Genomic DNA, 19011 nt, shown 5'->3' with positions numbered 1-19011 from the left:
CTACAGTAAATCTTTGTATTAAAACTGAATTTGGTGTTAAGTTTAGTCAGGTGACACTAATTCATGAAGTATCTTATGAGGAGAAAGACCTAAACACAGGGCTCAGAAACTGGCGAAGCTGTTTAGTCTACCAGAATAACCTGAAGTAGCAGTTGCAATGCAGGCAGAAAGGCTTCTTTGGTTGATATACAGTTGCTTCCATTAGTTAATAGAAACTGAAATACCTTAAGTACTCCACTATGATCCTGCACAGAAGCATTAAAATCACTACACATACCCAAGCAAAATGAAATGACAGATCCCCGCAGTTCACACATGCCCCTTGGTATTCCACTACCTTTCCCCTGATGAGTACGAGGCACTGGAGGACAGAGGAGCCGCAGAAAGCCCAGGGGAGCCATGTTCTGCTTCCCCCCTCGGAAATAAAGGTGCTTAAATTGCATCCTGGCACACCCAATGTAAACCATAAGCCAGACTCTAAAGTTGCAGAGATGGGAGTAAACTTCGTCTTATGAAGGTAAGTCACATCACTGTAGGTTGCTCCTCTACCACTGTGTTTTATGGGTAGAAGCTGCCCTTTCTTTAAATAAGGCATTATTTACATGGCTTCCTATGACCTAGATCAAAGTGAAGGGAAAAGCCAGAACAGTGATATGTTTCAGATTTTATCGCTGCTTGGCTCTAAGTATGTTGGCAAATGCTCTCATTAACAGTGCTCTGCAGACAGTAGTAGTGGAGGGTTCAGGACTTCACAGCTGTATTCTAGGCTCCAATACAATGTCAGATTCGGTTCTCTTTTAGCAACACGGAGATTTTTCAAACTTCCAAGTAGACTTTTTCCTCCACATCACTCTAGTGCACAGTCTCTCTTTAAAGCCAAGTGATTTCCAGCACATAAGTGAAAAAAGAAAGAGATCTAGGTTTCTTTTAGGTGGCAAGTGCAATTAGCTTGTGTTATAATTAGCCACCAAGGTGGTTAATTGCATAGGGGGCCTTGTTTGTTTGTTTGTTTTTGCTTAAGCTTCCTCTAGTGCTACAGTACTAATAAATTACCCTGGAGAGAAATAAATAAATAGGTTGGCATCTCCCAGACACCATGCTGGAAATCCAGAGGGTTTCAGAAAAGCTGCCCCCATGGTCCTGGGAAGGTACTCAGCAAAAAAAGTCCATATTATACAACTGTCTGTACAGGAGCGACGCACTGTGCGGGAGAGCCAGCTCTCTCAGAGGATGAAGTGGAACGGTTGGTGATTTCTCTTTGCAATTCCTCCACTTTCTTCTGCAGCTCGGCCCGCTTGGCAAGAAGCTCCTTGTAGCGATTGTGGACAGGTTCCTGCAAGAAAACATGCAGCTGAGTGCTGGGAGGTGAGCATGGAAGCAGAAGCCTGAACCACAAAACGCTGTCACTGAGCCGGCACACAGCTGTGAGGGAAGGAGCGGTGGCAGGTGGGTTGTGTCATTGTCTCCAGCCCAGGAGTAAGGAAGTAATTGCTCTGGCTTTGGGATACTTGTTTTTATCCAACATGCATAGTGCAATGGTAGCTAAACAAAACTTTGTGCATATTTTGAAAAATGATGATTACAAAACTAATCTGACATTTCTGGGGGACACTAGCCTTGGCATCTCAGCCTGACCCTAATTTCAGGGCTTTGGGAAAAAAAAAGTACAGATTTATCTAAATATTTTCACATAGTTTTGACTGTTAAACAGTTAGTACTGGAAGGCATTTGTTGCCTTCCTGTATCCAACGCCCCAGATTTGCAACACTCTTAACTGCAGTGGGACACTGAAGCAAGCTCGGAATTTTTGTTCCTTCCTACTAAGAAGTGATTTCAGCGTTTAGAGCTGTGTTCAGACCACTTGTCTCGGGTGCCTGCCCTGCACATGCCAGTTTCCCTGCTGTCAGGGTTCAAGAGTCACAGGGCTGCAGTCAGACCCCTGTGCCTCAGGCAGCTGAAGCAAGCAGCAGGTTCCTCTTGCCAGTAATCTAAAAACAGCCCCAAAACTCAGATCTGGAATCTCACATTCAAAGTAGTCTTAGGTTTTTAGGCTCTTTAAGCAGAGTGGATTCAGATTATTTTGCCCATATTCTAAGAAAGAAATTTTCCCAACTGCTGAGTATTGTCAGCTCCTGCAGATTTCACGAGTCAGTGACCTCCAGCTGAGCACCCGCAGCAGCCAGCTGTGGGTGCTGCTCTTCCATTTGCTTGCATTTGAATGTAGGCTTTTGTTTTTAGATTTAAGCAGTGACAGTGTAAGTTTATACATTATCTCTTCTGCTTCAAAGGTCTTGAACTCCAAAATGACAGTATGGTACTAGCAGAGAGGGAAATAAAAGCAGGATCCTTGGAAGAGCCGTACCTGCGGTTTCATCCTGGGGTTCCAGCGGATGTAGTAGCCAACCCACAGCTCGAGGTGGCGCATGCTGGCCACGGGATACAGGACGTGGTTGGAGTAGCTCACGTACAAGGGGTTAGTAAAGTCTTCCAGTTGGCTATTGATGTAAGACCAAAGCGACACCGTCTTTTTTGGAAGGCTCTGTAAGGGAAGGGGGTGGAAGAGGCTTTATTTCCCATACAAATCCCAGCATTTATCTACAAAGTATTTATAACAGCATGTACATATGCCTGTCATTAATACAGAGCTGGTTGACTTTTTGTAGCTTAAAAAAAAAAAGTTCTTTTGATGTGGTTATTGTAATCAAAGCACATGGACGCAGGCAGGCACCACACACCCTGGCACAGAAACATCCCCTCTCACCCACCCAGCTGCCAGCACAGACCAGGAATCGCCAGCGGCACAGCAAGGGGACACTGGCACGGGAACTCTCAATGCTTTGGTTAAACTTCACCTCTTTAAAGTGCTCCTGGAGGACTTGCTGGAGTATTTAATTGCAAAGAAAAAAAGAAAACATTTGACTTAAGCCCTGATCTAGTGCAATAATTAGGCCTGTGAATAGTCCCAGTGAAACCAAGGTTGAAGTGTTTTCCAGATTAAGTACTTTGCTAAGCTGAGGTCTTTAAAAAAAACCCCAAACCCACATGCAAACAGCATGCAGGTTTTCTTTTCTGGAAATTACAATTATTCAGTCAGTGTGGACTCTAGAGAAACAGAGGCCCTGATTTCCTTACAGTACAATGCTATCACTTCTGTACTACAGTAATTTTTAAAATTATTATTATTTTTATTTTTAAACTGATGTGCTGTCAAATACAATCACAGCGGGTCCACACAGCACTGTCCTCAATGTATCTCTGTGATGTTAGGCTGCAACCTTTTGGTGAAAAAATGCTTCATCTTCAGGTAGGTGAGACAGAATGAGTGTCACTGCTTTTCCTTCTGATTCCAGACTGGGTCTGAATAGGGCAGTGTTCGAATGGTCTGAATGTACCCGTCTATACACTCCTCCCTTGGCAAACAAACCTCGACCAGACTGCTGGGCAGAGCTGGCTGATGGCAGGACCTAGAGGCATGTCCTTCCTAATACCAGCAGCCCTGTCCTCTCCCAGGAAACACAAGCACAGCAAGAACACACACTGAGACCAGTTACTTGCTGTAACCTGTGTGTGCAGAATGACAATGCACACCTGGTAGTTAAAATCAAAGTAACAGGACTGCTGCAAGGAAAAGGGAGGGCAAAAAGGTACCAGGTTCCACAGAGAAGGTTATATTAAACTAGAGTTAAAAGTAAAATTGCATTTCCAACTACTCGGGAGACACCAGGAGCTATTCAGCCACCAGTGAGTAGCTGAAAGCCACGCTGAAAGCAGTGGGACTGTCCAGAGGGAAACTGGCATTGCTCTGAAATGTAAAGCCTCCAACAGACAGCAGTTCCAAGCTGTTAAGAAGGGGGCCTGGCATTAACCAGAGCTGCACCTACCACTGTCTGAGTGCTGAAACAATGTCTCTAGCAATACCTGGCCAGCTAAAGCAATTGCACTACCTTGGAGAGAAGCTGTCTTACCTCCTTCACTCTCTGCTGCTCGCTGCTGCATAGGAAGGTCCCAAACAAGCAGCTGTACAGGTGATCCAGGATGGTTATCAGGAAGTACTCATTGAACTCAAATGCTGTAGGAAACTTCAGAGAGAACAAGAAAATTAGGCTGGGATTTAAGAACAGGAATCGCAAATAAACTTTCTCCCACTTTGTGGTCTTGGTAAGGAGCTGGCCTCTTCTTTATTTCTAAACCAGGATTTGTCTCTGTTCTTTACCTGGCAGAATATTCAGGATCATATTTGCTCCTTCGAGGAGCAAGATTTTCTCTCCTGGAAAACTGCTTTATGTGTGCAGAGAGGAATTTTGAGCAAAAGCCAGAGAGAGGTCTGAAGGGTTTGACTGCTGTGTTTATACACACTCAGTGCCGCTTCAAGCGGAAGCTTGCCCTGCTCTGCCTGCCCCTAATGACAGACCATGCAACGAGACTGGGAACAAAAGGCTGAAGCATATGTGAAATAATGCATAAAAAAATGGAAATTTCCCAAAGCCAAATGAAAATAACCTGTGTGCTCCTGACGTACGGTGCAGAAACAACCAGACCCAAGACAGGGAGAACTGAAGCTCCACAAAGGCTCAGTAAAAACACATGCGATAAACTGCAAAGACATGCTGGGGTGATGGAGAAGAGAGCAGGAGGCCTTCCTCCCTTGCAAACCACCCTTCTCTTCCCAGGCTGCCCTGGCTGCAACATCCTGACCTCACCAGCTGCAGGTCAGGACGCCTCCTTGTAGGAGCAATCCAAGCAAAGCATGATGAAAGTTGCTTTTCATTATGGTAAAGCCTCCCTCTTTTTCTGCTTGGAAGGAATAGTGGCATCCTTCTCTTCCATTTCACCTGTTTTAATCCATGATGAGCCCAATTTTTTCAATGAACTGCCTGACCATGGCTGATATTTGCCACATGACACGTTTTGTGCCACAGCAGACACAAAAAACCTTCCAGGTGACACATACCTGGGGGATCCCCAAGCACAGGAGTTCTCTCCTGAACTGTGCCTCTGCCATGCCTGGTCTGAAATGAGGAACTGAGCTACTGGCTCTGTACATCACCTGTGAATCCTTCTCTGGAGACATTCAAGGCCCGCCTGGATGCGTTCCTGTGTGACCTGAGATAGGTGTTCCTGCTCCTGCAGGGGGATTGGACTAGATGATCTTTCGGGGTCAGTTCCAATCTCTAACATTCTGTGATTCTGTGATCAGGAGCAATATGTTTGCCTTCAGAAGTTAAAATGGAGCAAACGCATGTCTCTCTGCAGGTTTGGTTATGGGATTAGCTTGCGCAGAGGCAATCGTGATCTGTGTGCACCCACCACACTCAACTGAGCTTAGCAGCTCCAGTCATTTCTGCTTCTGCAGACACAGTGGGCTACTGAGGATGCTGGTTCCTGCCCGTGATAAATGTGAGGCAGCCATCTCCTATTTCAGGGTGAGACAAGCTGCTTCACACAAGCTCACGTTTATTACAGCAGCACGTAGGTAAGCAGCACCCACTAACTAGGGAGTCTGATGCAAGGTGACATTGTGGCCTTCCTGTGCACTTGTGCATTCAGGCTCTTTGCTAAACAGACTCCCAAGAAACTTGTGGCCAGAGTCAAAACAAGAGTAGAAGCCCAGGAAGGTGAGCCTGTGCAGGTCCAGGCTCCAGTGGCCAGACACTGCGCCATGTCTCAGTACAGTGGCTTCATGGACACCTGTGCCACCCAGCAACTTACCTGTCTTGTCATTTGCCAGACACAGTCAATGAACTGGAGGAAGACAGGAGAGCGATCCGCGTCTGCATGATTCTTATCTCCATGGCCAACTCTCTGAAACAGAGCAGGACAAAGAACATGAGTCACATGGGGCTTCTTGGGGAAGCTGCTGGGGTCTCCTCAGTCACTCAAGCCTTTACCAAGAGCTATAAGATGGTTCATATGAATCCTGATTTTGCTTTGTCCACATCAGTGGGTAAAGGAGTAAAGGACAGCTACTCCCTTTGTCTTTGAAGTGAAATTTTTTTATGGGGATATTTTCACATTAAATTAAAACAAGAGCTGTTTGAGTAGAAGCTCCAGATGCTATGCTGGCACTGATTTCAGTTAACAGCTAAAGTTCATAAGGAAAAAAATGAGAATGCTTTTTGCTTAAGTTGCAGCTGTTGTCCTGGCTACTTCAGTAGTACAGCGTGCTAGATCTAAACACTACCTACAGGCACGGCATGTGGTGATAACCGTCACACAACACCTCGCAGCTTCCAAGCGCTGTACAAACACTAACCCAGCCCATCTCCTGCCACCTCAAGAGAGGCGGTGATGAAAGTATTCCCAGAAGGAGGCCTCTAACCCTGACCGTGCTGTGTGGCCAAGACTTGTGAGGCCTGATTCCTTATAACTAGTATAGTACGTTAGTGGTTATATATTACCCAGGAGCCCTAAGTACGGTACAAAGACAGAAAAAGAACATGTAAGTAACAGAGATCCCTACTTCTGTAATACTGTTCTCCCCTCACCAAAGGAAATCAATATCCCTGTCTTCTTTGGATAGACAGGGAAGCTAAAAACACTCACTGTTCAAACACCAGATAACAGTTTTGCTGCAGCAGAACCTCACTTGCTTACTGCCTCAGTTTCCCCACCTTCCTCAGAGCATTTGACTTTGCAACCCACCATCGCATGTGCTGTAAATAGACCTTGTTCTAGCTCTTGCCAAAACTAAACAACCACAAGAGAACAGCTACGAGCAAAACACAATGGGAGCAAAGACTGAAAGGATACTACTGAAAGGTGCTCTCAGTTCCCATCAGTGCAAACCGTAACAAACTGCTGTACTACAGAAGTCCACAAAGCTGCCTCTCTGCCAGCTCTAGGGACACAACCACAAGCTACTCTTGTCTAGTCTCAAACTGCTGATCTTTTACGTAAACAATTAAAAGCCTCCCCAAAAATAAAATGTGCCTGAAGAAAATGTGGGGTCAAGGCCATAACCAAATTCCCCAGCCTCTTCAATACGAAGGTACTTTTTAGGTGTCAGTGTCCAAGCAGCCTCAGAAAATGGACTGAACTGGAAAGAAAGACAAAACATACCCCAGTGGTCTCTATCAATTCGCAGCAGAAATGCCTATCCTGAACCCAAAGCACACTGTTAGTTTAAGCCTAAGCATGGGAATGCATCAGTCAGACACCCGAGAGACTTAATACCACCTGTTCCTCGTATCTAACCAATACTGTCTCCAAGGAGGTTAACAGATGACTGGAGTTATATGCAGAAAACAATAGCAGCAGCATTCACCTTTCTTCTGTGAGTTCAGCTGGGAGACTTCTCAGAGCAAAGGCTAAACTCCTTTGAAATCCTTCAAGGTGGACAATAACTTTCTGTCCAGTGCCTTCCAAGGGCTAGTGACTCACCAGCTGAAATCTGTGGCCGAAGCTCAGCCACTCCTTCTCCACTAGCACTTCAAAGCCCCTGATAGTTCGGTAGTAGCCGTCTAACATGAGCAGAGAGAGAGAGGTGAGCTGGGCTGTTCGGTCCCAGCCATCACTGCAGTGTACAACCACAGACGTCTTCCCCGATTCCACCTTGTCGGCGATCCGAAGGGCTCCAGCAAGAATGAGCTGGGACAAGGAAAAAAAAAAAAAAAAAGTTACAAATTCTCTTTGGAACAGAAACTACAAATGAAAAATGGCTAGTGACAGCACAGGACAAACCAAGGGCTCCCTCTGCCTCAGGGAGAATGGTTGATCAGTTTCAACTACTTTGTAACTAGGACAGCAAATTGGCGGACACATTTTTTGTTCCAGCAAGATGACAGCACATCTAAACTGTAGCAGAGGCACAACTCTAGAAGAGGTCCTGCATTAAGCTCAGTCCTTGGACAGACCAGGATGTAAACGCAGGAGCATTCTGTGTCTGAACATCAACAGAAAATGGCCATCACCTTGCAACTGCCCCTCTCTGCATTAACAACCAGAGAACATAAATTGGACATTTTCATGAAAGAGTGAGCTTAATTTAAAAACCAACACTGGTAGAAGCTGAAGCATTTTGCCTCATTACAATTCTGCTTGGATTCCTGAAAAGCTGCTGGGGCATGAACTCCCAACATCTACTGGTCTGGACCAGGCAGTAATACCAGGATGTCAAGGATCCCTGAGTCAAAAGCTTCAAAATTCTGGGACTCCTATGCTCTAACCAGGTCTTTCACAGTTATACATTACCCAGGAACACACTTCACCTCCAAAACACTATTTTTTTAAAGTGTTTAAACCCCCTCTCTTGTCCCTCTTCCCATCTCCTCAAAATTCCCCATTCCAACTGTGGTTTTAGTTGTTTTTAAAATGAAAACTAATTGTAAGTCCTTTAATTTCTTATGAACTGGAAATCCAGCACTGGACTTAGCTCTGGATACATTTCCCAGTGAACAGACTGGTACAGACTTGTGGTTACTCAGCAACATACAGTGGGTGCAGACATGCATACCTTGATATGCTCTAGCCAGTGAGTTGACTCTAAATTAGACAGCCAGTGAGTCTCCTCGATATTGGGATACACAATTTCTTTTAGTTTTCTCAGTGATTCTCTCATAACATGAATATTGTGAATGTCCAGAAACACTAATTCTGCGTTCTGATAGGCATCCTCACTCTCATAGCCTCCTCCTTTAGCCTGAAGAACAAATTCCACATAAAAATCATTAAGCAAAAACATATTTTATATTTTATCCCAATTGTTTGTCCTGAGCAAATATCAGCTGACAAAATACCACAGTGATTGTGCTATCTATAGCAGGCAGAAAACATTGGATTTATCTTACAATCGGGAACAAATATGTACACGAACACACTTTGTGCTCTTTCCTGCTATAGTAATGAATGCTATAATTTTTACCAAAGAATACCACATTACAAGCCTTCTTTTTCTCTGTAATTATCATTTATCCCCTATTCAAGCTGCTAGCTCATTAGATTCACTATTCTGTCATTTACAAATTTACCATACTATTATAGAGGAGTATATCCCACACACTAATTGCCTTTCCTAAGAAGTGGGAAAGACAGATTAAAAAAATAAAGAAAAAGAAACCAGCTTTAGTGGAACAAAGCAGTTTTACCATTCAAACAGGGCTTAGAGTGATGGCAAGAGACACAATAGCAGGAAGAACACAGCAACATTCCTAGACATTAAAGATCCACAGCTTATATTTTGAAATTAAAGATCATGATGCCTGATTTTCAGAAGTGCTGAGTAACCTCTGCTCCCATCAGGGGTTAAGAGGGACAGAGTTCTGGTGCTGTTAAAGGAAGCAGTCTTTCAACCATGTGAAGTAAAAAATGGTCATACACAAGATCCAGAGTGCTAAGAGTTTGACCTCAGCACTACCTTGATTTTTTCTCTTCCAATCTCATTTCAAGTTGTGGATTAATCCAAATGGACCTTTTGTAGTCACACTGATACCTACTGATATCAGTGCAGGTGTAAAAGTCTGTCTAGGGAATCAGATCATTGCATATGAATCTCTTAATGGTAGAAAAGGAAAAATTTGAAATGGTGGTGGGAAATGTGCTCTAAATGACTATGTTCCCAGCTCTTGACACAGGAAAAAGCACCTGACCTTATTGGCTACAGCATTCACACTAGGCCTTGCATCAAAGATGAAGATTTTATGAGACTGAGCGTTAGAATCCATGATGGCTTGAAGGTACTTTTCATCTTCCTTGCTTCGTTTGCCACTCACTCCCACCATTGGCTGGCTACAGCGGGTGATCGTTGCTTGGCTTTCTGGGTGAATCCATGACAATACCTTTGGAAACAAATGAGAAAGAATTGAATGAAAGATGGGACTCATTAAACCAATGAAGTGTTTTACCTGTAATGGCTTGTGCTGGGATCCTGCCATGTATTAGCTGGTTCCAGAAGGCTGGATTCTATTAAATCATGACTGAATGAAAGAAATATCTCTTCTGTCATTACTCATTCCTTCTCGTAGCATTCCCAAAGTTTGAACAAACAAGAGGTGACTGAATAGGTTTAAGCCTGACTTTTAAACATGATGCAAACTGTTTTCTCACTATTGTGTGAGTCACAAACACACTTTCTTGCTCTGCAGTCATTGGGCTATGTCTTACTCTATGTTACACCATGTAGAAATTCAGCACTTTAGGAACAGATTTGATTTTCTATAGGCTTGACAGTAAAACAGTCAGTTAGTACGGAAATTATCATAACAATGTGGTTTTTTTCTTAACTTCATTTCAAGAGTATCACTAACTATTCATCCATCCTGAAAGTCAGAGTAAGCGAGACAATTGTAAACAAGCAAATAGGGCTGATTTGCGTTGCCCAGGAACTGAACTGAGATTTGGTCTGGGTTGCGCTAAATTATCTTATCTTCTCATTTTTGGTTTAGTCTACATCTCTTTCACAACAGTAGTTCCAGCAGATAATGTTGCTTTCTAACTCCTCAAACATGTCGCTGTCACTTTTATTATCCATTGACCATTTACTTGCTCCCTGGAATCCACTCAGCATGATCTTGGTATTATTTATGGCCCAAAGGTATGTAACAACACCACATCAAAGTGGCTTCTTTTGTCACACTCACTGGTATGCGTCCTCTTGATCTGAAAGATGCTACTCTCTTTAATTCTTCATCGGGAATGTTTACGGGCACAGCTAGAATGGCAGGGTATGTATCACACAGCTCATAGCGCTCATTAATCTTGGTCAACCTCCAGCTTTCATTGGGAATTCCCTGAAGAGGAAACAACAGCAGGTTAGCAAATGAGTTGCTCTGAGACCTCAGCACAGTCAAATCCCCAGACCTGAAATTCAAGGCAACTTCTCTTAATGAAGGACATTTAGGGCTGGAGCCTGGGACTGCATGATCTTGGTAACTTACATTTCATGCCTCTTCCCAGAGAGGCAGATGTTTTTCTCATATCACTTGAAGGACAGGAAAACTAGAAGACTGAAGGCAGGCTCACCTACGGCAAAGGAACTGTGGAGGTTACAGATCTGCCAACACGGGTGGTTCTCCTGAGAACCTCCAGGTCCCATCATGGTGCTTACAGGAGAGCCAGGAGCAGGACAGAACAGATGAACAACAGTCCTCACTCCTCTCAGCACTTAGCTCAAAGGTGGTGAGTAGAAACCAGGGACAGAAAGTGGAGTTGCCAGACAGGATGAAGGGGAAGACAGAGAGAAGAACAGGCAGTAAAACACCTTAAAAAAAAACAAGGTTTTGGGCCTTGTTCAGTATCTGTGGCACAGCTGTGCAATCCCCTAAAAACACCAGAAACCTAATAATTGTATGTCTCTGGCTGTGTGACTGCATGTGACTTGGGCAGTGATGTGTAACTCCCATGTTCCTCTCAGACGAAGCTCTCTGGTTGCACTAGCCGGACTTGGCCTGGGAGAGCAGGGAATCCACGCACGCACATCACCGAGCTCAGCATGCCCTGATGGGGAAGCAACTCAAAAGAAGCACAATGGGGACGATCCTGACAACCTGCAGACTTAATTTGGCTAACACTGGGAATTAACAGATCAAAACGGTGTGGCTGCTACTGCGTGTCTGCAAGGAGAGATTTAGACAGACACATGCTACAGGGGTGAGCACTGACACAAAGCATCTCTGGGGAGAAGACAGATCTACCGCAGTTCCTCTATGCAGTGAACGTGGCTAGACTTAAGCACAGGGTTTGATGTAGAGGAACATCAGTTCTTAAAACAATACACGCTTTTATTCTAATAAACAGTACTTCATTTTAAGGGGGGTGGTAGGACACTGATTACCACTGTCACTGCTCCCCCAGGAAATAAATGAAAATCTAACACAAGTCAGGTGAGCTGCAGTAATTATGGTTGATCCACACAGACTGCAGCCAGTTCCCCCTCAGAGTGGTAACACTGTCAAAACAGGTCATGGTTAGAAATCTGAGGAGAAAACAGACCTTCTGTCTAATACCAGTCACACCCTGCTTCTGAACCACCCCTTGGCCAGGGCCCTCCCTGGGAAGGAAACATTACTACAAGGAAGCAGCAGAGCTACCAGGACCACAAATACCCCAAAATCCTAAAGGAAAGTTATTTTTGATACTGCCTGAAGCCAAAGAAGTGTCAGAAACAGGCATCAAACAGTGTGTATGCAGAGTCCAAGCTTACTGATGAGTAAAACATGCTCAAAGGTCTGCCTGCTGTAGACAGCAAGGACAGAATCTCCTGGGTCCACCAGCTCTGCTGTCAACCAGGGAACAGCAAGACTTGCTCTTAGCTGTCCATCAGCTGTGATCAAACTGGTTACTATCTGGGAGTGAGCTAACGGCAAATTACTAAATTGTTCTCAGTCCTGTCCCAGTACCTGACTGTATGGCAGTGCATCCATCAGCACCGCTTGGAGAATTTCACCTCCCCCAAACCTGAACTAAAACTACACTGTTGGCACACTCTTGGCAAGGAAAATGGGATTTGATAAGCAGTTACGTAGAAGAAAAGCTCCTTTTTGTTCTACCCTGCAACTGTACCAGTGTTCACTGAGAAGATCAAGCAGTCGCTGGCACTATGAAGCACCCTCTTCACCGTGCCGGGCAGAACTGCTCCAGCACACACCGCTCGATCCAGAATCAACAGCTCCAAAGCTCTAAGTCTTTCAGCTGTCACCGTGACAAATTTCAATTAAATCTTTCCTCTGCAATAGCCCAGACCAGGAAAATCCATGACAATCCCTCAAAGAAAGAAAAGATACTGCACATCAGTGCTCAAAATTACTTTGAATCACAAGGAACGGCTGTGTTCCCCTGGCACAGGAGCCTTGAATCACAGCACCACCCAAGGGGGCTTTGGATTCAGATCATGACTTTCTGTAGCAGAAATACACAAAGCAGGCTAGAAGAGGAGCTGAATATGTATCTTCCCAGGACATTTGCCATAATGCAGTGGAGCTTGTGCACTTACTCATGCTGCTTCGGATCTGCACTTTCTCCAGCTGGAATCAATAGGAAAAGCTAAACACAATATAAAGCACGTTGGTATTTCCTCATATAAGATGCATTTCACTGCTTCCTGGAAAGTTGTAAGCACCCAAAAGCCTACTACTAAACCAACTCAAAGCGTTACAGACGTAACTCAAGAAGCCTCTGCAGGCTCAGGACCAGCTGTGGGAGCCGCCTGCCCGTGCACCTGCGGGAGGAACCCAGGGACACCTCGCTAACAGCGGGTGCGATGGTCCAGGAGCTGCTAGGGAACGTGCCTGCTGGGTGTCCCTGTTAGTGACCAGAGCCTGCTGCCCTGACTGCTGCACAAGGTCTGTCTTCTCCAGGTGAACTAACACTGCTAGGAGACCCTGATTTCTGGGGAACTCATGTTCAGTTGCTGCCAGAGGGCAAAGTGAGGAGGGCAACACGGCCACATCTACAGTTGTAAATTAAATGTGCCCATGACTATTCTCATCAAAACCAGCTAGCACAGTACACCTCACATCCATACTATTAAACTCGTTTATCCTCTAAACAGAGCAGTTTGTCCAATTACCTACTGGTGATCCCCGGCTTGTGCCAACCTCTGAACTGTGCCCAGGTTTGGCAGCAGGCAAGCTGGCCTTGCAGCCCTCCCTCCGCTCTGCCCCACAGGGGCCCAACTGCCTCCTCAGGTCCCAGCTCTGATGTGGCCCAGCTGCACATCAACAGCTTTGTCTGCCAAGGACACTGCAAAATCATGCGAAAGAGCTGTGTGAAAATCTATAAAAAGTCAAGAAATGTAAAATTGCAGATAGAGGAAGAAGGGGGTTAGAACTCAATGATCTTTAAGGTCCTTTCCAACCCTAACCATTCTATGATTCTATGACTGTTGAGATGGGGATTGCTGGTAGCTCAAGGTTTCAAGGTAAAATATTATGAAATGGTAAAAATACAAAAGTAAAAACTGTGAGTCTAGTACGCAGTCACTGGGTGAGGGCTAACAGCTAGGTCACCTGTGTGCTGATGTTGACATTACCGGTGGCAGATGTTGATCATTCTCCTCTCACCATCCTGGCCAGGAAAAGCTCTTCAGATGCCTTCCCTGAGGTGGTGAGTACTAATGCTCAGCCTAGTAGCTGGTTAGGTCCCTGCTTTTTTTGTGTGTTAGCCAGTAATTACCTGTTTTGTACTTTCAACCTGCATACACCCTGCTGGCAGAGTGTCTTCGTGCGTGGCTAAAGATGCTCAAACACGCTCACTCAAAAGAGGGACAGTAACAGCCTGGACTGAAGCTATGCCTGGAACTTGTGATGAAGGTGCCCCAGTGCTTGGGAACACTCCTTACAACTGTATAATAAAGACACATCCTTTGTGTCATCTCCATACACAAACCAGATTTGGTTTCCCTCTGGATTCACGCCTTACTTAATAACTTGGGCTCAGTTATCACTTAACCTACACATGTTGTAGAACATGGAGTTTCTTCGTCTGCAGGGAAAAACTGTGGAAGACACACCAGCGTGGCACTGAAACCATCACCTTGCAAAGCATGTGTTTAAGCTTAAGCACACAAGGATCTTTCATTGACAGGAAAAAATAAATTTCCCTGCTGGAATTACACACAGTGACATCTCTCTACAGGATCCAGTACACTGATTCTGAGCTTAGCCAGGCAGCTACACCCTGAGCTGCAATGGGAAAGGCAGGCAGGGTCCTGTGGTACCCACCAGCAGTGCTTCTCTCAAACTTGTTTTGAGCCAGGAGATACCAAGAGGCTGAGCACATAAGCTCAGGCACATCCCTACACCCACACACGATACAGCTGCCAGAGCCACACTGGTCCCTCTGCCGTGTACTCAGCCCAGGTTGTGTCCACTTAGCACAAGAGAGCTGTGATCAGTTCTGCAGTAGTGTCCACTTAGCACAAGAGAGCTGTGATTGGTTCTGCAGCAGAGACATAAGCAGGACCTCAGTTAAACCACGGGACATTTAACAGTTCAATTCTCATTCTACTACCCTAAATTACACCAAACAATCCTCTGTAGGATGCTGTTCTCATGCTCTACCTTTCCCACTCTGTTTGCGTACTAACACTGGGCACTTCTTTTATACTCAAAACAGATCAGCTCCTCTTCAGAATTATTAATTTCTGCATGTTTTCTCCGAAAGCAGCAACCACAGCCCTATATTGTGGTTCCCTGGTACATACGATGAGAGCACAGGATTAGACAAGTATGACTTCTGTTTAAACATCACACATTTCCAGCTTCACAACCCCTTGTAATATTTTCCAAATGCTCCCCACCTTGTTAAGGAAAATGAAAGCTTTAAGTTACTCCAAAGGCATCTCAAGGCCTTTTGGTTTCAACTGACTCTTACTCACTTTGTAATTCTGTTTTATACTCTGCCAGCCTGTGTGTAATAAAAATCAGGGAGCAATTTCAGTTTTAAGTTTCATTTGCCACATGTGATTCCATTTACCGACTAAATCCCAAACCTCTCTAAGTTCCTTTTGTTCTCTACAGGTTGTTTATTACTCCCCGTAGTTTTACACAATCACAGATTTTTAATAAGTTACATATTTCCATCTTTCCCAAGAACACTTCCAGAGAAGTCAGGGGTTTACTGAATCTCTTTCCTAATTGCTACAATCTCTTCTTATATCAACACAGTTATATTAATCTGAAAAAAAATATAATAAATAAGTCATACCACAGGGCAATCTTGCCATGCCTACCAGTCTAGACATGTATCCTACTCTAAATGTCTTTTCTGGATGCCTGGTAGTTGGCTTCTACTTTTGCTCTGCTCCCCTCTCTCTGTGTCCCTGCTCCCACATGGAAACGACTGAGCTGGCCCAAGACACACCAAGTTAACACCCGGCCGTACCGCTGGGCTGCTTATGCCCTAGGCCAGCTCTTCTCTAATAGTTTTTAAACCAATTCCAAAAAGTCCTGCAGGTAGTGCATATGTCCTGCTTTTCTATTTCTGATCACAATTCATACAGTCAGAGCCAGGCAATGCCATTATCTGAGTTGATGATGCCAGTTTTGTTTCACTGGTAACAAAACCCTGCTGCCATTTCAGGACATAATCCTGATTTACTGTAGTTTTGTTATTGCTTAACAGAACTTGGTTGGATTAAGAAAAAAGGCTAAGACATGCACATGGATAAATTGAGCATCCACAGTTATAAATGCTGAAATTAAATAAACAGACTGAAATGCCTGAAAGTTTTGGAGGGGACATAACGCTTCACACTGCAGGACTTAAATCAACTCTAACAAAAGGGATGAAATCCTTCTCCTGGCCAGATCACATCATAAACATCTTCTGTAGTACGGTTTGCCTCTTCTTCAGCAGCTGGTGTTGGTCACTTCTGGAGATAAGCTACTGGACTAGATGGATTGTGTGATCTGGGATGGGAATGATTGTGGCCCATCATGGGTAACATTCAAATGTCTGCAAAAAGTCCTGGTTTGGATTCCTTTTTGCAGTTACCAATGTAAACAAATGACTGAGAGCTTCAGCATATGGACATCAGTTTGATTTCTTGACATAAAAGCAGTCAGGCTAAGTCTTTCCTGTCTGCTCAAAAATGATACAAAAGCAGGTCATTAACAAAAGAAGTACATGCTGCAGCAATGTCTCAATCATGACATGCTTTACACACAACAGTGTTACCTTGTGCAACCAGAAACAAAGACACTACAGCCCAGAGTGCTGTTTAATTTACAGAAAGGCCTTGAGCTGCAAATCACATGCATGTAAATATATGTATCCGTTCACTGTGTAACCAAGCTCCTGCCAAATTTAAGGTACAGACAATCACAATATAAGAACTAATATGGATGGGAAAACTCGTATTCTGAAAACAGACATGCCAGGATTAAGAAATTGGAATAATTTGCCTTGAAATTCTCAAGGGTCACCCCTCCTTCTTTCCAGGTATTGTAAGAATGCCTTTTGTATTTCATCTGTTTTAACTGAAGCTTGGCTAAGTGAATGCTGTGCTTTCAATGGAGATTATTTTGATAGCACAGGTATTCTTTAGTTTTTACTCCAAAGTTCTCAGTCCTGTAAAGAAGCATCTTTCCCACACACCTTGGGCTGCAGATCCTTCTTTACAAACAGATCTTTCCTAAAATAACTACCAAGAAAGAGGTAAATTTTAAACAAAGCAATAATCACTGCATTATCTAGTCTTATTAGTCAAAGTCAACCCTAGATACAATGTGTGCCGTTGATTACAAATGATTGGAGTTTGCCTCTACTAGGATTTTAGATTGTGGTATCTCATCGCAAAACATACACTTTTTTGCAATGAAGACAGTGGAGGTAAGATACATCTCACTTTCAATTAGCAGCCTAGAAGCCAGCGATCTATCTTAGGCAGCTATTTTAGGAGGGAACAAATCACCCCCAGCAGTGAAGCGCTCTCTCCCCATCTGTTAATGACAGGCCTAGACAACCAATTTAGAAGACATGCCCAGCTTTTAGAAGACTAAAGCCAGGAGAATGAATCCCCCTTCCTTAGGTTTTGGATGTCAGGAATCAGATGAACAACTAGGCTAGGACAGACATGTTGTTTTGGTTTGCTTTACACGAAAGACTCAAATAAACCCTTAAATTACATGTCTGTAAATTTCTCAATTTTACAAAGGAAAATTGGTTTTATCCTGGCAGATCTGAATGAGACCAAAGTTTACTGTGTCCAGTGCAAAGCTGTCACCAAATTGTGCTCTTTCCTCAACTTGAGTATTTCATGACAAGAGTGATTTCATTACAAAAACCAAAATTCCTCCATCTTTTCCACCAGGGAGGACCACTAGGATTTTTATCGCAGTATTCCTAACTGGCAGCCTACCACTTCATGACCTACCTAACACCTTTGACCAGTCTACTCTGGACACAGTACAACTGTCTGTTCCAAGCTATGGTTAATCACAACAATCTCTAGGTTTATCCCTACACTGATTCCCCAATAAAACAAAGGCATTCTACATTTAAGTTTTTCCTTCCAAGTTCCTGTTTGAGAAATCTTACAGAAAACTGGAAAGAATTAAAACTGATACAAGCAAGAGCGGAGGTGTTAAACTCAACAATGGGATGTCTGTGCCTGCAAAACACATCCTCCATTCCTCACTGCCAGCAGGGGCTGATGACTAAGCCAGAGCAATAGTTTTTGTCTACCAAAGCCTAAAGTCAGCTCTCTGCAGCCTGAGTAATCTCCATCAGCGGATAGATCTCTAAAGATGTACTACTGTCATCAGTCTCTGCAGTGTGGAGAACAATGTCCTAACCCAGCCCGCACGACATTTGTCAGCAGGATCATTCTCTGCTCCACGCAACCTGTAATTGTATTACTGCACAGAGCCTCACTTCTGAAAAGTAGAGAGGATGAGGAAGAACATAGCACAATACCCACCTGCCTTCTGTACTCCCAAGTGGGGTCATACACCTTCCATCCGTTTTCTGGGAAAACCTCTTTGTACTCAAATGCAAAAAGTGGCTGAAAGAAAGAAGATTTACCATTAAGAGCAGCCTCAGAGCTCATTTCCAGGATGTTTGATATCTCAAATAATGACTCATGACTGGTCCTTTTTTTCCCATTGCACCACTTTGCTTTTAGGCCTTTGTGAGAAAGATCAACATGCTCACTGTAGCAGGTAATTAGTACAACAATGTACCTTCCTCTATACCCCTGATCTTGCTTGACTATTACCTAGTATTTCATGGACAAAAGGAGTCTATTATTAAAGAGAAAGAAAAGACTAGTTGGGCAAGAACGTTTTTACATATTAAGAACTAGATCCTTCCAACCTCTATTTGAAGCAACAATTGCAGTGTTATAACACAACAGAACAGACGAACTGCATTCCAGAACTGGGAGCAGTGCAGTCACCATTAGCTGTAAGCGTCCGATGGAAGTCACTGTGCTTTGAATATCTTCCCTCTGTTATGAGGATGGGAGTATCCATAAATTATTTTCCATGCATGAAGGAATCCAGCCTCACAGTAGTAGACTCTTCCTGTTTCTATACAATCTAAAATCCTACAGAATTAATTCTAAGACAGATTTAA

At 44.0% G+C, this 19011-nt stretch overlaps 1 protein-coding gene across 1 annotated transcript in view; it reads right to left on the bottom strand.

The window, feature by feature from the left end:
* Window positions 1-807: 807 nt before the first annotated feature.
* MTMR2 (myotubularin related protein 2) overlaps window positions 808-19011 on the bottom strand; it is a 40182-nt gene continuing 21978 nt past the window's right edge. The window contains exons 6-14 of the mRNA XM_010087116.1: window positions 18356-18439; window positions 10575-10724; window positions 9585-9773; window positions 8453-8638; window positions 7381-7587; window positions 5710-5802; window positions 3966-4079; window positions 2363-2539; window positions 808-1333 (exon numbers count right to left, since the gene is read on the bottom strand). Coding sequence (XP_010085418.1) covers window positions 1172-1333; window positions 2363-2539; window positions 3966-4079; window positions 5710-5802; window positions 7381-7587; window positions 8453-8638; window positions 9585-9773; window positions 10575-10724; window positions 18356-18439 — 1362 coding nt within the window. The 3' untranslated portion in view covers window positions 808-1171. The remainder of the gene's footprint in view (window positions 1334-2362; window positions 2540-3965; window positions 4080-5709; window positions 5803-7380; window positions 7588-8452; window positions 8639-9584; window positions 9774-10574; window positions 10725-18355; window positions 18440-19011) is intronic.

This window comes from Pterocles gutturalis, unplaced genomic scaffold, assembly GCF_000699245.1.
Source record: "Pterocles gutturalis isolate BGI_N339 unplaced genomic scaffold, ASM69924v1 scaffold691, whole genome shotgun sequence".
NCBI lineage: Eukaryota > Metazoa > Chordata > Aves > Pterocliformes > Pteroclidae > Pterocles > Pterocles gutturalis.
This window is presented reverse-complemented; position numbering and strand designations above follow the sequence as displayed.